Source organism: Neofelis nebulosa, chromosome 13, assembly GCF_028018385.1.
Source record: "Neofelis nebulosa isolate mNeoNeb1 chromosome 13, mNeoNeb1.pri, whole genome shotgun sequence".
In the NCBI taxonomy this organism is placed as follows: Eukaryota; Metazoa; Chordata; class Mammalia; order Carnivora; family Felidae; genus Neofelis; species Neofelis nebulosa.
The window spans coordinates 63,158,367-63,185,204 of NC_080794.1; the positions used below are offsets into that span (position 1 = coordinate 63,158,367).

General features: G+C 37.7%; 1 protein-coding gene across 4 annotated transcripts; it reads left to right on the plus strand.

Moving 5' to 3' along the window:
* The first annotated feature begins 27 nt into the window (after positions 1–27).
* On the plus strand, positions 28–25,750 carry CUTC (cutC copper transporter). 4 transcript variants are annotated; one of them, XM_058697446.1, is made up of 9 exons: positions 28–263; positions 3,108–3,179; positions 6,019–6,078; positions 9,825–10,034; positions 10,745–10,780; positions 13,445–13,578; positions 22,494–22,521; positions 24,143–24,248; positions 25,244–25,750. In XM_058697446.1, the coding sequence occupies exons 1-9, from the start codon at positions 203–205 to the stop codon at positions 25,356–25,358; spliced, it is 822 nt and encodes a 273-aa protein (XP_058553429.1). In that variant the 5' UTR covers positions 28–202; the 3' UTR covers positions 25,359–25,750. The 4 variants fall into 4 exon arrangements, with proteins under 4 accessions (XP_058553429.1, XP_058553430.1, XP_058553432.1 ...); XM_058697449.1 differs by lacking the exon at positions 28–263 and adding an exon at positions 342–490; XM_058697448.1 differs by lacking the exon at positions 28–263 and adding an exon at positions 512–1,601.
* Positions 25,751–26,838: the final 1,088 nt, after the last annotated feature.

Genomic DNA, 26,838 nt, shown 5'->3' on the forward strand with positions numbered 1-26,838 from the left:
CCCCCCGCCCTTCTCAGAAGACAGGGGCGAGCAGTGACTGCGACTGCGCCAGACACTCGTCTTTCGCGGAGGCTGCTGGGTCTGGGTGTCGGAGACGCGCCGGGGTGCGCGCAGCCATCAGGCCGCGCTTCGTTGGGCGCGCGCGCCGGAACCCAGACCCTGAGTAGAAAGCGAAGACGCACGAGGGAGGGACGCGTCGAGCATGAAGAGGCAGGGGACCTCCTCGGAGCGGAAACGGGCGCGCATACCGTCCGGGAAGTCCGGTACAGAAGGGGGCGGGGAGGGGGGGGGAGGGGGCGGTCGGCCGCTTTCGCTGTCAGGGGCGGGCCTACGGGAGTTCTGGCCAGTGGAGTAGTAGCGATTTCTCTCGGAGTCCTTTCCCCGGCTTCTCACATCCCTCAGCGCGGCAAGTTCTGGCTTTAAACCTGTAGAAGCTGAGGGCCTGAGAAGGGGCTTGTAGCGAGAGTGAAGCGGCTCCGGAACCAGATGTGTGGGTTTGCATCCCGCCGCGTCTAGTGTGCGACCGTGTTCAAGTTGGTTAACTTCTTTCAGCCCCACGTTTCCCGTCGCCACGCGAGGCTGCGAGTCCCCACCCCGTGGCAGCGCTGGGACTGTTAGCTGTCGAGCGCTGAACACAGCGCCTCACCGTGGTGACCTCTTAGTAACCTGTAGCTGCTGCGGCGGGGGTGAGGACTGTCCCCAAAGCCGCACCGCTGCCAAGTGCCCGAGCTTGTGGCTGCCCCACGTCCCGAGTTCTTGCTGCTGCGCCAGGCAGGGTGGCGTAGCAGGTGCTGGGGAATTTGGCAGATCCTCCGCCTCGTGAACTCTCGGTTCCTCCAGACCAGCGGTTCTCAAGCTTTTTGATCTCAGGACCCCTTGCCCCTCCTGAAAGTTATCGAGAACCTTAGAGACCTCTCATTTATATAGGTTAAATCTATCTGTATGGACCGTATTCGAAATGGAAGCATTTTAAAATGCTAATTAACTGGAAACCCATTACATGTTAACACCACTAACATCTGTGTGCGTGTGTGAAAAATATCTTCCTAACAAAGAGAATGCCAGTATTTTATATTTTTGCAAATCTCTTGAAGATCTGGATTAATGGAATTGCTGTACCTGCTTCTGCTTTCAGTCTGACATGTCAGGTAGCCTCTTGAAAATTCCACTCCACTTGTGAGAGAATGAGAGTGAACAAGGCAAATAAAGTCTTAGCATTAGTATGAAAATACTTTTCACTGCACAGACTCTGAGAGGGTCTTGAAGGCCCCCAGAGGTAACTGGACTTACCACACTTTGAGAACTGCTGCTCCAAACAAATGTCTTTGATTCCCACAAATAACTTTGTTTCTGGACAGCTGTCATAGCCTTGTGTGTGCGCCTCCACCATCTCCTGGCCAACATCCTTTCTCCTGGGAGGCAAATGGTACCCCAGCTGCATTGTCCAGTCAGATTGATGTGACAGCTGGTCTGGGTGGCTATCTGCAAACTCTTGGAATGAATGCAGTGCTATTGGTTGAGAACATAGTGTGGCACTTAACTCTTTCACGGTTTGAGACTGATCGTCTTCTTTTACATACGTGAGACCTTTGCAATTTGATGTAAGCAGATGATAGATTTTGGTTTTTCAAATTAAATAGCCTTTTTTAAAACGATAAAAGCAATATTGGGTAGGAAAAAAGCAACATAGAAAAGTAAAAAAAAGGAAAGTAAAAGTAATTCCAAATCTGCTACCTAGTAGTAACCATTATTAGTATGTGGTGCACATTCTTTCAGGTCTTATTGCATGAAGTGTACATTTAATGTTCTGAATTGTAAACAAAAACAATGTGCTTCACTTGCAGAAAAACTCAAAACTTTATTTTCATCACACTTGTAGTGTAAATACATGATTGAAATTTTTGAATTTATAATTATTCAGCCTCTGGTAAATCTTTGCATGACTGTTGTATACCAGGGTGGACACTGTACTTGCTATGGGTGATGATAAAGATTTCTCACATAAAGACTTTATTTAGGAACTTTAAGTCAACTAAGAGTGAACAGACACTTATCTATCTACATAATAATAAGAGGTAGAAAGTAATTAGTGTTTTAAAAAGGTACAGTTAGTTTTTAAAAAGGAGCACATAATCTATGAAGAGTTATATGAGTTCAAAAGAGGGAGATACAATTTCCTACTTTGAGAGAGGGGAAATATGGAAATGTGATTTAATGTGAGTCTTGGAAGATTTTACCATTCAGCAGTGGAGATGGCACGGCTTTGTGGATTGAAGAGATGGCCATAATCAAGAGCAAGGATGGGAATTGGGGGGAACTGGAGGTATATAGAAGAAAGAGTATGTAGTTTATTAATGATAACTGTTTTTGAACACACAGTGAGTACTCTCCAGTTTACATGAATTATTTAGTGCTCACTACTCTGAGGTAGGTACTAAAGCCTATTTTGCTTCATAGAAAACTTAGGCTAAGTAACTTGTCTAGGGTCACACAGATGAGTAGTAGGGCCAAAATTTGAAGTCCATCCTTTTTCTTAAACATGATCTTTATAAAAACGTTTAAACATATTCTGAAAATGCTGAGAAACATCAAAAACAATCTAACTTAGAATGTGATGATGAGGTCTGTGCTTTAGGAAAATTGATTTGGCATTCAGTGTGTATTTTCCTCAGTGTAATTTCTTATACATATGTTTGTATACTTATTTCATAGTTTGGAGACATCAGTTTAATAATCAGTATGCTGTTGGGGCACCTGGGTGGCTCAATCAGTTGAGCGACCCACTTTGGCTCAGGTCATGATCTCACGGTTTGTGGGTTTGAGCCCCGTGTCAGGCTCTGTGCTGACAGCTCAAAGCCTGGAACCTGCTTCGGGTTCTGTGTCTGCCCCCTCCCCTCTCTCAAATATAAATAAATGTTTAAAAAATTTAAAAAAAAATCAGTATGCTATTTTATTGTACTCATGGTCTCTAGTATACTTACCTACTTGGATTATTGGATTTGGACATTGGACATTGTATTTTGGCAGCAAAATATAAAATAACGGTGGTAGATTGGTCTGGATGGATAGTACCATCATGAAATTACATTGTTCTCCATGTATTTTAGGAGCAGCAAATGGATTTCTCATGGAAGTGTGTGTTGATTCAGTAGAGTCAGCTGTAAATGCAGAAAGAGGAGGTAAGACAAAAGAGAATGAATGACAGTTGGCAGTCCCTGTAAGAATCTGAAAATGAATCCTATTGAACTGATCTTGGGAGCCTTTGTGATTACTAAGGATCCTAGTAATCTTTTTGAAAACAGCCAACCGACTGGAAAACATACTGGAAAATTATCATCTTCTAATCTTACTCCTCCAGTAGATCACATTTTGAGTCAAGTGTCTACAGTAGTGCTTACTCACCAACTTCATTTTTTTTTAATTGAACTTAGCAAAGACTTCATTTTTTTTTCAAACTATTGATTTAAAGATGATTTAAGAGATTTGCTTCCATTTTCATCATCGAGACTTTTATCATTATCTCTTTTTTAAAATTTTTAAAAATATTTATTTATTTTTGAGAGAGAGACAGAGACAGAGCACAAGCAGGGGAGGAACTGAATCTGAATCTGAAGCAGGCTCCAGGGTCTGAACTGTCAGCACAGAGCCAGATGTGAGGCTCAAACTCATGAACCAAGAGATCATGACCTGAGCCGAAGTCGGAAGCTTAACCGACTGAGCCACCCAGGCGCCCCTATCGTTATCTTTTTTTAACATTATTTTTACCTCAAAGTTTCTTTTGTGTTCTGAACCTGCTTTAATGGGAAGCATAGAAATTCCCATAATCTCTGGGGCGTGCCTGGATGGCTCAATTGTTTAAGCATCCAGCTCTTGATATCTGTTCAGGTCGTGATCTTGTGGTAGTGAGATCTAGCCCCACGTGGGGCTCCGCACTGGCAGCATGGAGCCTGCTTGGGACTGTCTCTCTCCCTCTTTCTCCCTGTCCTCCACTCATGCGTATGTGTGCGCGTGTTCTCTCTCTCTCAAAATAAATAAATGCAAAAAAAAAAAAAGAAAAAAGAAATTCCCATCATCTTAGGATCAGAAATTTTTAAAAACATTTTATTATGGAAAATTTTAAACATATACAAAAGTAGAACAGTATAATGAATCCCCACATACCCATCACTCAGCATCTATTTTCAGCAAGTGCCCAATCTTTCATCTATATGGGCATCAGGATACTTTTTGTAAACAGCAGCATAGTATATATTTTCAGCTTTGCTGGCCGCATTTGGTCTTGGTTGAATATTCTTTTTTTTTTTTTTTTTTTTTTTATATAATCCTCTGAAAATGTGAAAATGTAAAAACCATTCTTAATTTGGCAATAATGAAGAGTGAAATGCTGATACATGCTACAACATAGATGAATCTTGAAATTATTCTAACATTGCAAGTGGAAAAACATTAAGTGGAAAAAAGTCACAAAATACCACATGCTGTATGATTCCACCTATATGCATTTTCCACATTGGTCAAATTTTGGAGAAAGAAAGTAGATTAGTGGTTGCCTAAGGTTGGGGGCATGGGAGAAGGGGAGGTAACTGCTAAAGGGTATGAGGTTTCTTTTTGGGGTAATGAACATGTTCCAAAATTGTGTTGATGGCTGCCAAACTCTATAAGTATACTAAAAAATATTATATTGCACACTTTATTTTATTTTATTTTTTAATTTTTTTAATGTTTATTTATTTTTGAGACAGAGAGAGATAGAGCATGAACGGGGGAGGGTCAGACAGAGAGGGAGACACAGAATCAGAAACAAGCTCCAGGCTCTGAGCTGTCAGCACAGAGCCCAGTGCGGGGCTCGAACTCATGGACCGCGAGATCATGACCTGAGCTGAAGTCGGCCGCTTAACCGACTGAGCCACCCAGGCGCCCCATATATTGCACACTTTAAATGGGTGAATTGTATGGTATGTGAATTGTGTGTCAGTAAAGATTTTTATTTTTTGAAAAACACATACACAAACATTTTTAACTTCTAGGCCATAACAAAAACAAGCTATGGGCTTTTTGCCTGCAGTGGATTCAGATATTGTTAGCCTGATCCATCCTTTATAAGGTTTTCTTTCAGCTTTTCACCTAATGATTTTAGCAGTGCCTATTTTAGTAGGGTTTGAAAAATGGTGCTATAGTAATTCTAACATTTATTTACTTTTCACTTATTAAAAGTATGCTTCTATAAAGAACTTTCCTTCATCAACTGTTTGGTTATATTGGGGTTCACTTTCTATAAGAAAGGCAGGATTAATGCTTGCTCTTTTTCTGCTGTTTACTGATTTTTGGGTAATGAGTTTATTTTCTATCCCCCAGTGAATTGTTTTATCAATATGAATCTAGATTTAGACATATTTGATGTGTTTTACTCCATTATGGTTATTCTTACTGATGCTCAGAGTGTCCTCTGTTTGGCTGGTATGAGCCTTTTCAAGCTGGATCCTGAGACTCTTTTGACATGATGCTGTAGTCCGATAGTTGATTTGCTTTCAGCATTCTCTTATTCTTGAAATTATCTTGATTTAAGCTACTTAAAATTATCTTATACTTTTTTAAAGCTTAGACACTCTTTGAACAGATTGTTAATATCAATGAAGAGTCAATGTTCCACTGTGATCAGTCCAGAAACTTATTTATTGTAAGTTACATCCCTATTCATGGAGAAGCAACCTTCTAATACGAATTTTCAGGAGATGTAGCTTAACTTGAATTAACTCTTAAATTTGACTATCAGTAACACAATATGGGTTGCAGAATATAGTTGGGATTAAAAATAGAGTGTTATTCTGGTTTTATAATTTGATTTCTCTCAGTTTCTAAGAATCTTTGCTATATTTTAGAAAAAAGTGTTAAGTTTACTGTTTCATAAATGTTTATTTTGAACGATAATTTTTGAGCAATGCTTCTTAAAACTGTTCTTAATTTTTAATTTTTAAAAGTTTATTGTATTGAGCAATGCTTTTTTTATTATTATCGTAGGTGCTGGTCGGATTGAATTATGTTCTGGCTTACTGGAAGGAGGAACCACACCTAGCATGGGTAAGTGTCTGGTTTTCATATTTTCTAGGAGGAGTTTATAGAGCCCAGAGACAATGGGTAATATGTTTTATTGAGATCTTTTACTAATGTTACTAATGTGTTAACTATGCTGTGGATATTGTATCAGTTAGAAATGCTTATGCTTATGAATAAATCTATCAAAGATGTGATCCTCATACAGTACATCAAAAAGTTGAGAGATAGGTAGTTACTATTGGTTTAGTTGCTCTGCAGTAATATCAAGGGCCAGGGTTTTTTTTCTTTTCTCTTTCCATCCTGGCATCCTTAGCATATTGACTTTTGTCTTCATTTCTTCCCTCCTGGTCTTTTTGCTGTTGTCATACATCTATCTTACTGCTATCTTCTATCTATGTTAAAAATACATACACTCCACACTACTTTTTGTTTAAAAAGTCAATTATCTCTTAAAGAGAGTAAAAGAGAAAACAATCAGTGTAGTTACTATTTCTGGTGTTCTTCATTCCTTTGTGTAGGTCTGTGTTTCCATCTGATCTCATTCTCTTTCAGTCTGAAGTAATTCTTTTAACAATTTTTTGTATTACAAGTATGCTGGTGATGAATTCTTTCAGCTTTTGTATGTCTCAAAACATCTTTCTCCATTTTTGAAAGATATTTTTGCTGGGTGTAGAATTCTAGGTTGACGGTTTTTTTTTTTCCTTTCAGTACTTTAAAGATATTTCTCCACTGTCTTCTTGCTGGTGTTGTCTTTCGTATGAAATCTGCTATCATCCATACCTTGTGGATTTTTGGTGGTGGTTTTTTGTTTGTTTGTTTTTGGTTTTGCTTTTGCTTTTGGTTTTTTGTATGTCTCTTTTGTGGTTGCTTTAAAATTTTTTTATTTCTGGCTTTCAGCAATGTGATAACAATGTACCTGACTATAGTTTTCTTCATGTTTCTTGGACCTGTGCATTTATAGTTTTCATCACATTTAGAAAATTTTCAGCATTCAATATACTCTACCCCCTCCTTCAAAGATGTCACATACTTGTTTTAGGCTGCTTGAAGTTGTCCCACAAGTCACTGATGAACTATGTTGGGTTTGTTTTGTTTTGTTTTGTTGAGACAGAGAGAAAGCGTGAGTGGGAGAGGAGCAGAGAGAGAGGGAGACACAGAATCAGAAGCAGGCTGTCAGCAAAGAGCCTGACATGGGGCTTGAACTCCTGAACCGTGAGATCATGACCTGAGCCAAAGTCAGGCGCTTAACCAATTGAGCCACCCAGGCGCCCCTCTCTTTTTTTCTTTTTAATCTCCTTTTTCTCTGTGTTTCATTTTGCATAGATCCTATTGGTTTGTTTTCAAGTTTACTAATCTTTTCCCTGCAATGTCTAATCTGACATTAATCCCACACTGTGTGTTTTTCATCTCACACATTATAGTTTTCGTTTCTAGAAGTTTAATTTGAGGCTATTATATCAAGTGTGTTGTTTCTGAACTCTTTTGAACATTTGGAGTAAAGTTATGGTGGCTGTTTTATGACTTGGCTGCTAATTCTAACATCTGTACGAGTTCTAGGTTGGTTTCATTTGATTGGTTTATCATCTCATGATGCATCTTGTGTTCCTGCCTGATAATTTTTTATTGGCTTCCAGACATTAATTTTATTTTGTTGGGTCCTGGATATGTTTGCATTCCTATAAACATTCTCAAGCAGTTACGTTATTTGGAAACAATTTGTTCTTTTTGGGTCCTGGCTTTAAAGTTTGTTAAGCAGGTCTGGAGCAGTGGTCAGTCTAGAGTTAATTATTCCCCACTACCAAAAGCAAGAACCTCTGTGTTCTCTATCCAGTGCCCCATGAATCTTCAACTTTTCCTATATGCCTGTTGGGAATAGGTGTTATTTTTGGTGCACCAGGTGTGAATGACAGGCACTATTTCTTTCTAATTCTTTTCAGTGGATTTTTTTCCCCTGGCCCTTGTATGGTTTCCTTGCATATACGCACTCATCACTACTGAGCTGAATATTAGAAGGGGATTCTCTTCAAATCTCCAGATTTCTCTTTCTCTTCCCACTGGTACTTTCTCCTGTGAACTCTAGTCATTTGGTCTCCCTGGACTCTCAGTTTTGTCTCTTCAACTCAGAGAATTCTCTGACCTCCACCTGGGTTCCCCCTTTCTATACTGCAGCCTAGAAAACCCTCAAGGTAGTAATTTGGATTAAATAAAGAGCTTATCTCGTTTGTTTCCCATCTTTCAGGCATCATTGTTCTTTGTTGCTTGACATACAATGTCTTTCAAACCATTGTTTCATGTATTTTTCATATTCATATGTGTTTTTTGGTTATTATAGGTAGGAGGATAAATCCAGTTCCTGTTACTCTGTCTTGGTCAAAAGCAGAAGTCCCTGTATGAATTTTTGACTCTTCTATGTTACTGTGAGGTTGATGATAGCATTATTTAGTATAAAGGTTTATATGTGCTGTAGACCTTTGGAATCTTCTCACTAAGGGAGGGCATTCCCTGGCCATTCTGTGAAATCCCCAGACCATCTCTAAATTTGAATGCAATCTGTTCTTTGCAATCGTAATCATGATTCATTGCTTGGTGCTGGGCATATTGCTATTCCATGCAAAATTGGGGATCTTTTAGCAAGGAAAAAGAAGTAAGTTCATAAACACAATGGCGCTTGTCACAGAAATTATACAAACGGTTCCCAACAGATGATGGTTTGGCTTATGATCTTTTGAGTTTGCAATGGTGTGAAAGTAATATGCATTCAGTAGAAACTGTACTTTGAATTCTAAACTTTTCCTAGGCTAGCCATTTGTGGTATGGTACTCTCATATGATGCTGGGCAGCCACAGCTCCCAGTCAGCCATGCGATCGCGATCACGATCACGAGGGTAAACAACCAATACGCTTAAACCATTCTGTATCTATGTAACCATTCTGTTTTTCACTTTCAGTACTGTATTCAATAAATTACATGAGATATTCAACACTGTATTATAAAATAGGTTTTCCATTGGATGATTTTGCCCAACAGTAGGCTAATATAAGTGTTGTGAGTGTGTTTATGGTAGGCTAGGCTAAGCTATGATGTTCAGTAGGTTAGGTGTAATGAAGGCATTTGGATTTAAGATCTTTTCAGCTTAAGATGGGTTTATCGAGATATAACTAACACCAGTCATGGAAGATATATACTATTGAGGTTTCTGAATTAGTCATGAATTTTGTCATATTTAGGTATTTTTGTTCATAGATCTCTATATAAAATCACAAATAAGTAGAACTTTGCTTCCTTTTACATAACTCTTTAAAAAAAAGGCTTTGATTAATTTCTTTGTTCCTAAAGGATCATAAACTTTAGAACTATGTAAACGTCTCTATAGTAGGTTCTAAACAGAGCTGTAATCAATTAGAAAGGAAACATTGGATTTTATGGAATACACTGGCAGAATATTGAGCCTGTTAATTCACTTTCCAATGTTACATACCAGCAAAATGATTTTTCTTTAGTCAACTGACAAGTGCTTTTAAAAATTCAGTAAATTTTTTCTGTTTTCTAAATTGCTCTTTTTTACCCTTGGTTTTCTTATTTAACTTCTATTATATGCACATTTTTAAATTTAGGGTTGTCATTCTCTTTAGAGCTATCTCTGGTTGCCTCAGTCATTGCTTCCTTTTCTTATAGAAGTGATACACAAGAGCTAATAAATTTTATTGACTTCCTAGAGATGTTAGTTCACATTTGAATTTTAATTAGTCTGCTCTCTATATTCTTTTAGGTGTCCTTCAAGTAGTGAAGCAGTGTGTCCAGATTCCAGTTTTTGTGATGATTCGGCCGCGTGGAGGTGACTTTCTATATTCAGATCGTGAAGTTGAGGTGATGAAGGCTGACATTCGTCTTGCCAAGCTTTATGGTGCTGATGGTTTGGTATTTGGAGCATTGACTGAAGATGGACACATTGACAAAGAGTTGTGCATGTCCCTTGTGGGTAAGAATTTGTATCTGAGACCAAAAAGCCTCTAATGATGATTGCATTGAATACTTCTGATATTGAAACTAACATAACATTGTGTGTCGCTGCAAGTAAAAAAAAAAAACAATGCAATTGCAAAACTGAATTCAGTCACACCTGCAGGCACTTATACTGACCTATTTTAAACAGTTATCTAGATGTCTGGGGCAGATCTAGGTATACATTCTAGTCCTACTGACTCCTCAGTTGTTATGGATCAAGTTCTGCTGCTGTTCCTGGAAGGTTTAAGGGAAGTTTGCCTCGATTCCTTTAATCACTGCACCAAACACTTCAAAGGCTATTGCAGTTGTTGAAGATGGGGAGATGTGTAGAGGACAGAAGCATACTACTTATAATTCTAAGCCAAAGTATTTCTTGAAGATTCTCAGAGGGGTAAAAGTAATAGATGTAATGCTGCCTTTATAAATAACCAGATCGCATAATTTTTATTTAGTCTGGCTAAAGAATGGATGACCATTTTTTCTTTTAATGAAAATCAGAGATTAATGGAAACATAAGAATTCTGAATTTGGAAGGCTGCCATTTTATTATCTTAGTTCACTGTCTTTGCTTCTTAGGAGAGGACAGTATAAAATAAAAAAGTCCCATCTAACATGGAAAATTCTATATACACCAACCAGTGACGATCTCTTCATTTATATTATTATTTGACTTTATTTTTGTAGCTATATGCCGTCCTCTGCCAGTCACTTTCCACCGAGGTGAGTCATTTCCATTTTAGAAGTTCTTTTGAACGGTGTCAGTTTTCTAATTTTACCAAATGCCATAACTTTTTTATGGAACACATAAAGTGTTACAGTGTTACCAGTTGGTTTCTTTATAACTGTTATAAATTTAGAGATGCACAATTTGAAACTTAGTTATGAAAAGTTGTTAAAAGTAAATGCTGGTGTGATGGGATATAATAGAGGGAGAGAGTGGGAATTGTCTACAAGTGTATGTACTTGTCACAGCATTTCAAGCAAGAATCCTGAGATTCATTTTTTATTAGACGCCTTAGATCATGTGCAACCCTCAAAAGAATAAAGTGCTGTGGGGCACCTGGGTGGTCCAGTCAGTTAAGCGTCCGACTTCAGCTCAGGTCACGATCTCGTGGTCCGTGAGTTCAAGCTCCGCGTTGGGCTCTGGGCTGATGGCTCGGAGCCTGGAGCCTGCTTCCAATTCTGTGTCTCCCTCTCTCTCTGCCCCTCCCCCGTTCATGCTCTGTATCTCTCTGTCTCAAAAATGAATAAATGTTAAAAAAAAAAAATTAAAAAAAAAAAAGAATAAAGTGCTGTGGCCAGTGAAATGAAATGTATTGCCTGGCTTAAGCCAGACAAGACCATTCTAGGAACTAGTGATGTGACCAGCTTTCCCAGATGAATATAAGATTCATGGGCAGAGGTGGGGAAAGGGGTGGATATCTGCATAAGAATTGGTTACTATTAGGAAGGAGGAAAGAAGAAATAGATGCTGGATAGTCAATGAACAGATGCTCACTATTGTGTACAAAAGTGCATTATTGATAGCTTGTCTACATCAGAATGGTTTCTAAAATTATCTGATAGTTTAATATAAAAAATACTTCTTATCTATAAATCAGGTAGTCCTAATTTCCGTACACTTTTGTTAAACCTTAGTAAAACTGAACAAGTCAATTTTGCCTGCAGAGGGCGCTCCGTTATATGTGAAAAGAAAGAAGTCTTCAGTCAAAACTTTTTTTTTACTTGATATATGCATGAGAAATTGTTGAATGTTTTTCTGCCATTTCGAGTAAGCATTCAAAGATTAGGATAAGAGTGGGCTCTGTCATTTGCATCTATTTACAGAAATTAGAGATAAAGCATTTGTTATTCTTGTTGCTTTTTGAAATGGATTATACCACCAGAAAACTGTTTTCTTGACTTGCTGTTTAGCAATGCTTCTCATAAACTAGCAATAACTAAAAGATGTTAGAATGTTTAAAATCCAGCACCTTGAGAGTAGCCAAAAAAAAGTTTGTAAATATGAAAAGTAATTTTAATCAGTAAACACTTATCTGAAAAGTATATAGTTTAAAATTTGACATGCTAAATAATTTAAAAAGTACATGTGTCATATAGAATGTATTTTTCTCTTCTTAAACTAAGAAAATCATTTCAAATTTCTTTTCCTTCAATACATTTAACAAAAATATTTTTGTATTTTCAAAATTTCGCATTGTTGTAAGTTCTACATTGTTTTCACTCATGCATTTAATGAGATAGTATGATAGTGTAATCACTGGTGAGGCGCTGCTACAAAAAGAGGAAAAATCTCTGTGGTACATTTAGCTGCCTGCATACGCTAACGGGTAATGTAAAGGGGTCTAACCTTAATCTGCCATGGATTAGAACTTCCAAATCATGTAACAGTGCTGAGAACCAAAGCAGAAGTTTTTATTTTTGAGGTTCCTAGTGCCACTTTCCTCCCTGAGGAGGAGAGAAGTCTCTTAGAAAGTAGAATGGAATTACGAGTTTATATAGTCTGTTGTGAAGAATTGTTGTACTATGAGCCATAAGTATTTGGAGTAAATGGAATAGTACAAAATATTAATCAATAATGAGAATGTGAACCAAGGCCTTTTTAGGAAATAGTGTAATATTTGTCTCAAGTGAGATTTGTCCAGTTTGTCTGAAGCCTTAGAGCAGTTTTCCAAATTTGAGTCACTTGCCTATCACATTTAGAGTGATTTGAGTGCTACCTGTGCAAATGTATGTAATAATTTTCATTAAATAAAATCTTAAGTGAATTAAAAAAAAATTTTTAATGTTTATTTATTTTTGAGACAGAGTGCAAATGCGGGGGGTGGCAGAGAGAGAGGGAGACACAGAATCTGAAGCAGGCTCCAGGCTCTAAGCTGTCAGCACAGAGCCCGAAGCAGGGCTCGAACTCAAAATGGTGAGATCATGACCTGAGCTGAAGTCAGATGCTTAACCGACTGAGCCACCCAGGCGCCCCTTACGTGAATTTAAAGAGAAACTTTTATACCTCATGAAAAATGGAAATGTTTCACTCTTAATCTGTATTTAAGTAAATAAATCTGTTCAGGTGGGTACCATCTAAAATGTTCACGCGTACCATGATGGTATGCAGACTGTGGTGTGCTGGTAAACTAGTTCTTGGACGAAGAGAGACCTGGTACATAGTATTTGTTGAGTTCTGTGGTTTAAATTCTCCCACCTTGACTGATTTCAGGCTGTCAGTGGATAATAATCATGCTTGCAGAACTCCTGAATATTTAACAGTTGGCTCTGGCTTGCCAATACAGGCTAGGTCCAGCACACCTCTGTGTGTATACTACATTTTGGAAAGCACTGTATTAGAGGATATGTGTTCAAAATTCAAATCAGTTTTATTTATTTCAGCCTTTGACATGGTTCATGATCCAGTGGCAGCTCTAGAGACCCTCTTAACCCTGGGATTTGAACGAGTATTGACCAGTGGATGTGACAGTTCGGCACTAGAAGGGCTACCCCTAATAAAGAGACTCATAGATCAGGTATACACAGTTTGTTTCCTTTCTTCCTAACTCTGTTGTGCTTGCTCCTGATATTCTGTTGTTCAGCTAGGTTATGAAGCTATTACTGACTTAATGATTACCCTATACAGAAAAGCAAGCAGGCAGAAATATATTTATATAATTCTTATTTCTTTCACATGAGCATTTTAGTGTTTAAGACTCTTGAAGTCAAATTGTAACCAGTGCTTAAGGTTTTGATCTAACTTGGATAACCACAGCCAATTTTATCTTTTCTCTGCCATTAGCATTACATTGTTTTAAGCCACATCATCTCACCGTCAGCCTATGTATACTCAGGGGATCCCATAAAAATTTTGAAATAATTATCACGTGGAAATGAATTCTAAACCTAAAATTATATTCTTCTTTCACCTCTCCCTATCTATCAGGATAGGAGGAAATATGTTTTACCCTTGTATGAATTTCCATGATGAGTTAGCATCATTTGTAGAGCAGGCAAATTTGTAATTGTGGTATGTCTGTTTTTCTGACACCAGTCCAGAGCCATTTTGAGTTAGTGAGTATGGACTTTGAGACAAGAGAGTTCTGGATTTAAGACTCAGATACTTATTTGATTTGTAATGTTGAGTAGATTATTCATCCTCTGTTCCTTTATGTGTGCAATTGAGAAAAGTTTAATACTTCCTTTATAGGGTTGTTCTGATGATTGGTAGAGAGGAGATATGTAAGAGCCTTAGCATAGTGCTTGACATATAATAGATCTTACTACATGTTAGTTTATTATTATTACTTCTCCTGTTACTAATATTTTTTTGGTGTTCTGTATAGAAATCTAATTATGTTCACTTTCTTATAGCCATGAAAATAATTTTCAGAAATTTCATCTAAGGATCTGATGTGACTTTGCTAGTCTGGAACTTACTGATTTTACAAGTATTTATTAAGTATATATTAACTGCAGGGCATTTGTACTGTGGTGGTGACCTGAATATGTGTGTGTGTAGTCACTGCCCTTGGAGTTTGTTGCACAACAGGCACTTTTAATAGAACAAGCAATTGTAATAGAGTGCTATAAAAAAAGGTACTAAGTGGCACCTGGCTGGCTCGGTAGAGCATGCCACTCAATCGGGATAGTGAGTTCAAGCCCCACGTTGGGGGTAGAGTTTACTTAAAAAAAATAATATTTTTTTTGAGAGAGGGAAAGAGCATGCGCAGAGCAAGGAGTGGGCAGAGGGAGAGGGAGAGAGAGAATCTTAAGCAGGCTCCATGCCCAACTTCAGTCTCGCAACTGTGAGATCATGACCTAAGCTGAAATCAAGAGTCAGACATTTGGGGGTGCCTGGGTGGCTCAGTCAAGTAAGCTTCTGACTTTGGCCCAAGTCATGATCTCACAGGTGGTGGGTTTGAGCCCCACATCAGGCTCTGTTTTGACAGCTCGGAGCCTGGAGCCTGCTTCGGATTCTGTCTCCCTCTCTCTCTGCCCCTCCCCTGCTTGGACTCTGTGTCTGTCTCTGACTCTCTCTCTCTCTCTCTAAAATAAATATTAAAAAAAAAATTTAAGAGGCAGACATTTGACTGACTGAGTCACCCAGGTGCCCACCCACTCTTTTTTTTTTTTTTTTTTTTTTTTTTTTTAACTTTTAAAGGTACAAAGGGGCACATTTGAGAGGAATTAACCCCAGTTTTGGGCATGGAGTTGGCAGTAGTTAGCTCCCAGGAGAAGAGTCACACACACATTCATTTGAGCAATGATTACAAGTTATCTGTGTAAAAGCAGGTAAGAGGAATAGGTGAATGCTTCATGCAGAAGAAATAGTGTATACAAAGACCAGGAAAGAGTAACTTACTAAGATATTGAAGAAACCAGAATATTGGATGTAAAGAGAAGAATGCTGTCCACAGCCTTGAAAACTGTTGAGGAGTGTGTATTTTATCGTTGGGGCAGTGGGAAAGTCTGAAGGGTTTTAAAATAGAAGAATTGAATTCATTTTTAAATTTTTTCTCACTGTGGAGTAGAGAATAATGTAGATATAATTGCCATAGTCATGTCTTGCATTTCATTATCACTGTGTTGCGAATGTAATTTGTAGTTTAATCATTGGCTGGCAGGAAGCATTAAGTTAAATATTCTCATACGCTAACTTTACTTCTTTTTTATAAAAGAAAAATTCCATGTATTTAGAGTATACATGATATTTCAATGTTAATATATATATAATGAAATAGTTACAGTCAAGCTAATTAACATATGCATCTCATCTAGTTACATTGTGTGTGTGTGTGTGTGTGTGTGTGTGTGTGTGTGGTGAGAGCATCTGAAATACTACTCTCTTAGCAAATTTTTAGAATTCAATGAAGTATTCACTATAGTCTCATTGTGCATTAGATCTGTAGATTTGCTCATCCTGCATAATTGCAACTTTGTACCCTTTGACCAGCATCTCCCTGTTTTCCCCACCTCCTCACTAGATAGCAATGTTCTACTCTCTGTTTCTATGTATTGGACTTTTTATTAGATTTCACATGTAAGTGAGATAACGCTAACTTTACTTTTTGAAGCAGTTATCTAGCAGTATAATATACTGGTTAAAGCCTAGGTTTGGGGATTAGAAAGTCTGTGTTTAAATCCTAGTTTTGCCATTTATTAACAGTAAGCCTGGGCAAACTACCTAACCATTCTAAACTTCAGTTTCTTCATCTACAACATTAGCATTTTAATAGCACCTACCTCCTACCTCCTAGAATAGTTGTGGATTACTTCAGATAATAGCACAAAGTCTGATACTTAGTAAGTGCTTTATGTTGTTAAATCACTTTGATAGCTTTAGGTAAGCATACAGTTCTCAGTAATCTTATGGAAACCCCCCTCCCCAAAGTGGCAGAATTCATTTAATTTGTCCATGTGTTGAAAAGCTTTCACTTGGAAGAAACAGTTAAACGTGACTTTTTCGGGGGGGGGGGGGGGCGGTGACTGGGTGACACAGTCGGTTAAACATCTGACTTCAGCTGGGGTCCTGATCTCATGGTTTGTAAGTTCAAGCCCTGCATCAGGCTGTCTGCTATCAGTGCAGAGCCTGCTTTAGATCCACTGTCTCCCTCTCTCTCTCTGCCCCACTCCAGCTCTCTCTTTCTCTCTCAAAAATAAACATTTTTTTAAATGACTTTTTTTCCTAGAATCGTTTCAGCTTTCTAGATAGTAAACATTTTGTCTATGGATGCTTTTCTTTTGCACATTTGAGAATACTAAATGGCCTTGTTCTACTTATTTCTCTTAACAATTATTAAATTCTATGCGATAGCCCCATCCCCCTTTTACGCTCTGTTTCATTACCTTGCTTTATGGTTTTTTCATTGTACTTACAGCTACCTGAAATTTTATTACATAAATATACCTATATGTTGTCTCTCTTCCTTGAACATGAAAGCTGCACAAGAGTAGGAACATTATCTTGTTTACTGTGTCAGGGAGGAAAAACTATTTCTCTGCCTTCTTAGGTTTTATGTTTGAGGGCCTGTGAATTAAACTGACAAAACACAGATTAGCAGGAGGAAAAAAGATTTTAATCACTTATGTATATATATTGGAGTTCACAAAGAAATGTGACTAAAGGAGGTGCTTAGAATTTGGGTCTTACATACCATCTTAATAGGTGAAGAGGAGGTAGAGGGAGGGGCACTTAGGAATTTAGAAGTGGAAGGAGGAAAAGCATTTGTGGGGTGGGAGGAAAGACTTTTTGGAAAGATAAATAGGTGCACCCTAATGAGAATAGATTGAAGATACGAAAGTTTAATGACAATGTCTTGTTTAGGTATGGTGCTGATGAATTGCTCCCAGAGGGGAATTTTGACCATTGAGTTCTTTTTGAATTCTTTTGGGAGGCTCTGCTTTTAGGGCAGATAAGGAATTTCAGGAACTCAAATGCTTTCAACTCAAAATTATTTTTATGCCACAGTGGCATATGCTGGGTCATTTCAACCATAATATTCTCTATATCCAGAACAGTGCCTGATAACATGGTAGGCACTTAATAAATATTTGTTGGATAGATGGATGAGTTAGTAAAGTGACGTTGATAAACACTTTCATGATAGATCAATTTGATCAGGGTTTAAAAAATTTATCAGAAGAGGGGGCACCTGGGTGGCTCAATCATTTTAGCATCCAACTCTTGATTTTGGTTCAGGTCATGATCCCAGGGCCATGGGATCCAGCCCCAGGTTGGGCTCTATGCTGAGCATGGAGCCTGCTAGGGATTTTCTTTCTCTCCTTCTGCCCCTCTCCTCTGCTCACGTGCTCTTTCTCTCTAAAATCAAAAATTAAAAAAAAAAAAAAGTTGATCAGAAGGAGGTTCTCTGAAAAATCTACAAAATGTCAGTCTACAGATTTCACAGTATGTATACATATAAGCTTTTTTGGTAACTTTGGAGCTGTCTTTCCAAAATGACATATAATTCAGATGTCATGAAAAATTATATGCTTTTTCAGTGACATATATGCCAGAAGCTGGACTTGGAGGTCACTTTTGATTATTTTACTGAGGCCCTGATACTTAAATACTAGTCTGGGGGGTTCTAATTTCCTCATTATAGAGCACAAGTTGTTGTTGACTCATATCTGCAAAAGAGATTTTTTTTTTGCACCTTATCGTATTGTCATTAACTAATTTAACAGTCTCTGTTTCCCCTTCTGCACCAGCATATAATTTTTTAAGTTTACTTATTTATTTTGAGAAACAGAGAGAGAGAGAGACAGTGTGAGCAGGGGAGGGGCAGAGAGAGAGGGAAAGAGGATCCCAAGCAGGCTCCACTGACCACACGGAGCCTGAGGTGGGGCTCCATCTCATGAACCATGAGATCATGACCTGAGCTAAAATCAAGAGTCGGACACTTAACTGGCTGAGCCGCCCAGACACCTCTAGCATATCATTTTTTTTTCTTTTTAATATTTTTAAAAATATATAATTTATCGACAAATTGGCTACCATGCAGTGTGTACAGTGTGCTCTTGGTTTGGGGGGTAGATTCCCATGATTCATTGCTTACATACAGCATCCAGTACTCATCCCAACAAGTGCCCTCCTCAATGGCCATCACCCATTTTCCCCTCTCCCCTACCCCAGCCCAGCATCAACCCTCAATTTGTTCTCTGTATTTAAGAGTCTCTTCTGGTTTGCCTCCCTCCCTCTCTGTTGGTAACAATTTTTTCCCCTGCCCTTCCCGCATGGTCTTCTGTTAAGTTTCTCAAGTTCCACATGTGAGGAAAAACATATGATATCTGTCTTTCTCTGACTGACTTATTTCATTTAACATAATACCCTCCAATTCCATCCATGTTGATGCAAATGATGGGATTTCATTCTTTCTCATTGCCAAGTAGTATTCCATTGTATATATGAACCACATCTTCTTTATCCATTCATCAGTTGATGGACATTTAGGCTATTTCCAAAAGTTGGCTCTTGTTCAAAGTGCTGCTATAAACATTGGGGTACATGTGCCCCTATGAATCAGCACTCCTGTATCCTTTGGATAAATTCCTAGTAGTGCTATTGCTGGGTCGTAGGGTAGTTCTATTTTTAATTTTTTGAGGAACCTCCACACTTTTCCAGAGTGGCTGCACCAGTTTGCATTCCCACCAACAGTGCAAGAGGGTTCCCCGTTTCTCCACATCCGCACCAGCATCTATTGTTTCCTGAGTTGTTAATATTAGCCACTGTGACTGGTGTGAGGTGGTATCTCAGTGTGGTTTTGATTTGTATTTCCCAGATGATGAGTGATGTTGAACATCTTTTCATGTGTCTGTTGGTCATCTGGATGTCTTCTTTGGAAAAGTGTCTATTCATGTCTTTTGCCCATTTCTTCACTGGGTTGTTTTTCGGGTGTTGAGTTTGTTAAATTCTTTATAAATTTTGGATATTAACCCTTTATCTGATATGTCATTTGCAAATATCTTTTCCCATTCCATCGGTTGCCTTTTAGTTTTGTTGTTTCCTTTGCAGTGCAGAAACTTTTTATCTTGATGAGGTCCCAATAGGTCATTTTTGCTTTTAATTCCCTTGCCTCTGGAGACATGTTGAGTAAGAAATTGCTGTGGTGGAGGCCAAAGAAAATTGCTGCCTGTTTTCTCCTCTAGGGTTTTGATGGTTTCCTGTCTCACATTTAAGTCTTTCATCCATTTTGGGTTTATTTTTGTGTATGGTGTAAGAAAGTGATCTAGTTTCATTCTTCTGCGTGTTGCTGTCCAGTTCTCCCAGCACCATTTACTTAAAGAGACTGTCTTTTTTCCATTGGATACTCTTTCCTGCTTTGTCAAAGATTAGTTCACCATACATTTGTGGGTCCAATTCTGGGTTCTCTATTCTATTCCATTGGTCTATGTGTCTGTTTTTGTGCCAATACCATACTGTCTTGGTGATTACAGCTTTGTAGTAGAGGCTAAAATTGGGGATTGTTATGCCTCCCTCTTTGGTTTTCTTTTTCAACATTACTTTGGCTCTTTGGGGTCTTTTGTGGTTCCATACAAATTTTAGGATTGTTTGTTCTAGCTTTGAGAAGAATGCTGGTGCAATTTTGATTGGGATTGCATTCAATGTGCAGATCAAGCATATCATTTTTTAACTAAAAGAATTTGGAATGCTTTGGGTGCCTGGGTTGCTCAGTCAATTAAGCATCTGACTTCAGCTCAGGTCATGATCTCATGGTTGGTGAGTCCAAGTCCCACTTGGGTGAGCACGAGCCCTGCTTCAGGTGAGCCCTGCTTCTCTCTCTCTCTGTCACCCTCTCCCTCACTGTCTCTCTCTGCCACTCCTGGGATTTTCTCTTTGTCTCTCTCTCTCTCTCTGTCTCTCTGTGTCTCTCTCTGCCCCTCGCTCACTTGTGCCCTCTCTCTCAAAAAATTTTTTTGGAATGTTTTTCACAAGATAACTCTTATATCTAGCTCTTTGGAGCTGTTTTAGAGTTTGTGGCTATTACATAAAGACCCTCACCAATCGTACTGAACGCTTATCTTAACTCTACACTGCTGGTTACTTAGAGCTCATTAAAGTATAACTTGTCTTAAAAGTAAAGGGAAGGCTGTTTCTCCCTCTGCTCATGATTATCTCTATCATCTTCCCTACTGTTATTACCTTCCCTTTTTACTGTTTTTATGCTTTATTGCTTTTGAGACTTTCTGCTTCTCTTCCCTTCTTCACATTTGTTATTACAGAAGTTAGCTAATTTTTACTTTACTCCATTCTTTTGGTTTCTCTTTTCTGTTCTCTCATATCCTCTTTTTCCTTTTCTGTCCTTCCCACATTGGATGGCACTACCCCTTTTTCTCCAGTCCCCATTTTCCCCGCCCCACACTAAGACAATCGTTTTGTTTTCTTATTTGTCCTAACTGGACATGATATGGAAGTTAAGTATTCTCAACATTAATTGTATTTATTGACTATATTAATCAATTGTTTCATTTTTTCTGTGGAAAAAGAAACTAAGCTATATGTGTTTCTTTTTTTTTTTAAGTTTATTTATTTATTTTGAGAGAGGGGGATGGAGGGAGGGGCAGAGAGAGAGGAGAGAGAATCCCAAGCAGGCTCCTCGCTTGCAGTCCAGGGAGTAGGGGGACTCGACATAGGGCTCCACCTCAGGAACTGTGAGGTCAGCACCTGAGCTGAAATCAAGAGTTGGATGCTTAACCGACTAATCCACCCACACGCCCCTATGTATGGTTCTTAATTGAATTTTTTAATAGTTCAGTAGTACCCAACAGAAGAAAGATTATATACCCAACTTTGTGTGCATATAATAAGCTGCACAGTTGAGGCAAATGACTTGGAATTGTTTTGAGTGGCAGAATTGGCTGGTCTGGTATTAAAGACTCCTCTCAGGAAACATATGTGAAAAAATTCATTTTCCATACAATTTAAATGGTTTTATTCAGAAAATTAGTGAGCTTGACATAATGTGTAATTTTTATTCTGTCATCACTACCTACCTGCTACTAGTAGTTCTGCTAAATTTGCATTTGGGGTGATATCCTTTTGACTTTCAGTGATACTGAGTATATCCCTAAAGCTTATTTAGGAAATGTAATGAAAGTTTGAATAAAGGTAAAGAAACTTCAATACCTGTCTTCCAGAATTATCAGAAATTAATCCATATAGTCTGATTTTATTACTTAAAACCCAGTTAAATGGACTCATGGGGTTTTTTTTTAGCTGATATAAGAAGCTAGGGAATTTAGTTGAGGATACAAGACTTGAATAGGGTTTTTTTTCCCCCAGTAATTTACTATTATGCTGTGCTTTGTTTTCTGCTAAAATCTTGTTTAAATTCAACTACTTCCATTCCGCTGCATAGCAAAAACTCAGAATTAATGTTATTTTTCAGTAATGACTTTTCTTTCTTTCTTTTTTTTTTTTTTTAAATTTTTTTTTTTTCAACGTTTTTAATTTTATTTTTGGGACAGAGAGAGACAGAACATGAACGGGGGAGGGGCAGATAGAGAGGGAGACACAGAATCGGAAACAGGCTCCAGGCTCTGAGCCATCAGCCCAGAGCCTGACGCGGGGCTCGAACTCACGGACCGCGAGATCGTGACCTGGCTGAAGTCGGACGCTTAACCGACGGCGCCACCCAGGCGCCCCAATAATGACTTTTCTTAAGGTGATGTGATTATTCAGTGTTTATAGCATAGTCTCCTTTGTGTTCATCACAGTACCAAGTCTTCAAAGCAATACAATAAAATAACCTTTCTGAATAGAAAGAGTTACTATGCTGAACATCTTACTTACCCAAGATCCCAAAGAATTAGAGATGACCTATTGAACGTTAGACACTAGTAATAGTTTTTAAAATTTAATATACTTTCACTCATGTTTCTGTTCTCACTGCCTTATATCTCATTTGAGAGAAAGATATTAAAATTTGTGTTTTTTTTCTTTTTTCAGGCAAAAGGCAGGATTGTGGTAATGCCAGGTATTTAATTATCTATCCATTTGTTAGTATAACACTGAAGTGCAGTGAAGAAAGAACAAAGGAGGCAGGATGATATGAGAGAAAGTATTAATACATGGTATTCAGAGAGAAGAATAAGTAATTTGATTAAAAATTTAAGATTGAGAAATGTGTGCTGGAATTTAAAACTTCAGATAAGGAGAACATTCTAGCAGGGATTAGCTCAGAGAGTAGCAAATAAGGAAGTAGATTGGGATTGGGGTTTCTCCATCTTCCGTAGTATAGAATTCTGTGAATGTGGATGGATGTTCATCTCTGGTGAGGCACACCAAGTTCGATGCTGCTACGTTGAGTTAGGGCCAAACGTCCTAGTTGTTAACAAGGTGTAAGCAAACATTTAGGCGGTATCTCTGGACAAATATAATACTCTCTTGGTTCTTGAAAATCTCTGATCACTGAATTCTTCCTTTTACTAGAACAGTTGGGACATATGTTCCTGATGATAACCATGAAATCAGCTAGGTACATTCTGGCTCATTAGAGGTGAACAATTTTTAAAGAATTAATAAGGGGATCTAGAGTCAGAGTGAAAGAGATATAAAGATAATCTTAATTTCTTCATATTAATTTTCTCAAACGTAAAAAAGTAGAAAATAGCATAAAGAATACTCATTTACTCATTTCCTACATTTAACATTTTGCCACATTTGTTATCTTTTTTTATCCTTAGGTATTTTAAAGTTAAAAGCATCATGGCATTTTATCTTTACATGTGTCTAAAATAAGCCTATGTTCTTTCAACTTCTTAGGGCTCAGTGATATTACTGTACCACTAAGAAAAAACAAGTTGATGAGTCCAAAAGAGTGTGTAAAGTCAAGTTACTTCAACGACTTGAATAGCTTGAGTTACCAAGTACATAATTTATCAGTCATTAAAAAATCTTTATTAAATACATACTATATACTAGGAAAGAAGAATAAAAAGATCAGTAATGTTATATTTTTAATCTGGTATTAGTTCAGAATATGATTATCTGTATACAAATATTTAAGAGATAGTTCAACAAAACAAATGAGTCATTACCAAGTTCTTAATTGTACAGTTTTAATAAAGTAGAATCAGATGTTTCTGTGAAAAACAAAGTTGATATTATATTGAATAAACTGCAACACCTTGCATTTTTCCCCATTTCCAAGTCATGTGCTCTTTGAATACTAGTTAGAGAATTTGTGTCTTTCAGATACATCTCTGAGGCTGTGCTTTTGTAGCTTCTTCCTCAAACCTATCCTTTTTGTTTTGATTTTGCTTTAATTGAGAGGGAGTAGGGATAGAGATTTTTCCTTGCCCTAGAACAATCTTTTTAAAGTCAGTAATATATAGCATCATTATATGAACCAATAGATGTATAAGATTCCACCATACAGGTTCTGTGACCTTATTAGTTAACTGTTCTCCAGAGTCTATAGTCTGTCTTTTATCATTCCTTTCTTATCTCATTCTAGCATAGTAGGGAGAGAGTAACTCTTAAGTCAATGAGAAATTTTGGCATGGGAATTTCAGGTAGAGTAAGCAGCCATTGCTAGTCATTAAGTTTTATACAAAATTTTATTCTTCTTAATGTATTACTTATTTTTCCAACAGGGGGTGGCATAACAGACAGAAATCTACAAAGGATCCTTGAGGGTTCAGGTGCTACAGAATTTCACTGTTCTGCTCGGTCTGCTAGAGATTCAGGAATGAAGTTTCGGTAAGAATGTATTCTTTGATTCATGTAAGAAGGGATGGATTAATCTTGAATTTCCTGATTTCATTGCAGTAAGGAAGACCTTATTGGTGGTATGATTAATGAATAGAATGTTGTGATTAATACATAAGTATTACCTCGTTCTTGCAGTTTTTCAACTGCAAATGGTTTTATCCTGCCTCATATAAGCAGGCTTTTCTGAATTTAGGTGAATCTTTATATATTTAAGTCATTGCTAAACTTAGACCAGTTAATAATAAACTCTAATTCAGCAGCTAAGCTTCAAATGAGTCAGATATGTATGTATGTGCATTCAACTGTGATTTCCTTTAGTGAAGTTAATAACTATGGTATAAGGATGGAGGAGTCATAGTCATTTTTATCCCTCCTACCTTTAATTCTTAGTCAATCATCCCTCACCTTTGTTCCCTATTTTTAGTTATTTTGAAATTATGCCACTATTAAGAAATTGAAACTATTGCGAGTTTTTTATTACACTTTGGAAGATTCACATAACTGAATAGTTAAGTAGTTGATTATTTCTGTTTAGAATTGGGAAAAATGAGATATAAAAGAAGCAAGAGCCTTAGAACTACATTTCTAGAGGGGCGCCTAGGTGACTCAGTTGGTTAAGCATCCAACTCTTGATTTTAGCTCAGGTCATGATCTCATGATTCATGAGCTTGGACTCTACACTAACAGCACAGGTCCTGCTGGGGATTCTCTCTCTCTCTGCCCCTCCCCTGCTCGTGCTTTCTCTCTCAAAAATCAAAACAAAACAAAACTACATTACTAGATATAAAATCAAGTATACTGTCAGGTAGATTTGGCTACTAGATGTTTTAAGTAAGTAATTTGTAAAAATTATGAAATATGAGAATCCAAGCCCTTGACCTCCTGTCTTCTTGCCATTAAGTAGCCTATAAAATGAAGTGCCAGTAGGAGGGCTCATTTAACAAGTTATATAATTATCTGTCCTTTTATTATTTCTGTTGCAGAAATTCCTCTGTTGCCATGGGAGCCTCTCTTTCTAGCTCAGAATATTCTCTAAAGGTAACAGATGTGGCACAAGTAAGGACTTTGAATGCTATTGCAAAGAATATTCTGGTTTAGCCAGACCTCTCTGAGAGACATGGATATCACAAGATAAAGGTAGAAGAGTGGTTTTTAATTCTCTGACACAGCTTTGACCTTCTTCTCTGGCCAGGACAGTCACAGTCTTTAAATCTCACATGGCTATAGAGACTGTTTCCAAGAAGACAAAGAATTCAAACAGAGCTACAATCAATTCCTTTGCTTAATCTTGCCAGCCATCTCCATTATCATGGTTAAATGTGGTCTATGCTTCTTCCACAGACAAAGGTTTAATTAGTCTATTTTGTGGAATTAATTGATGAACTGGGAAAATTGAACTGTAAGATAGGAATTCAGAGTGTGACTTCAGGGTCAATTTAATAGCAGTATTTTGCTTTTTCATTTGTAAAATAAAAATTTCCATTCTGTAATGGTAACGTCTTTTATTCTTATCCTAAATACAGTCTGTAGCCAAATATAAAAGGGAATATTTTTTCTTTCATTTTTTTTTTCCTTATTATGTACTCATTAGATGGGCAAGACACTAAAGACACAGGATAAAATGGTACAACATGAAAATCTCCAGACATGGGAAGCAGGATACGAAAGTTTCCAGACTTATAAAGGCAGAAGTGATCTCTAATGTTTACTGGGTGCCTCTGCTCCCAGATAGAGAAAGGACTTAACCGTAAGGTTCATCTAACAATTTACAAAGACCTATAGTAAAAATTGGGAGGTTACAGAAGTTAGCAAAATAGCTATTTCTTTCAACTGAGGCCACAGATAGGGAGAATGGATTCTAGTGATGAAAGATGCTTCTCCTGTAAGCAGGCCCCAAATGGTGAAGTTCATCACTAGCTTTATCTGTCACTTTCATAAATAATCTCATTTTAGGGGCGCCTGTGTGGCTCAGCTGGTTGAGCATCTGACTTCGGCTCAGGTCATGATCTCACAGTTCGTGAGTTCAAGTCCCATGTCGGGCTCTGTGCTGACAGCTCAGAGCCCGGAGCCTTGCTTCAGATTGTGTGTCTCCCTCTCTCTCTGCTCCTCCCCCACTCTGCCTCTCTCAAAACTAAATAAACATTAAAAAAAATAAATAACCTCATTTTATATCAATAACAAACTAGTAATAGAGCTGTTATTTCTACTTTAGGAGAGTAACTGAAGCATAATATAAAGAGCTTGCCCTTTGTCAGAAAGCTAGTTAGCATAACCTCTATGAAAAGTGTGCATAGATTTGGGTACTGATGAATGTGTAGCAAGAGCTTTGCCTTTATTTAAAGGCACTTCTTCAGGTATAATTTCAATGTAGAATATTTGCTGAATAATTTATTAAAAATGAGAGGCACACTATTTAAAAATCAACAATAACCTGTTTTTCTTTTCTTGCTTGTTCAGATGACTAGCAAAGACAATAATTATTTCAAAAAATAGTTTTCATTCTTGGCTTTGAATATAGATACAGATATGTAAGTATCACATATACATGTACATATAATCATATTTAGTGTTTTGGGCC

Bases quoted from the DNA above. Each gene is read 5' to 3' on its own strand.
- CUTC (XM_058697446.1), top strand. From the start codon at position 203: ATGAAGAGGCAGGGGACCTCCTCGGAGCGGAAACGGGCGCGCATACCG. The intron at 3,180-6,018 runs GTAAGACAAAAG...TTATTATCGTAG, and splicing joins TGTAAATGCAGAAAGAGGAG to GTGCTGGTCGGATTGAATTA. The intron at 22,522-24,142 runs GTATTTAATTAT...TTTTTCCAACAG, and splicing joins CAGGATTGTGGTAATGCCAG to GGGGTGGCATAACAGACAGA.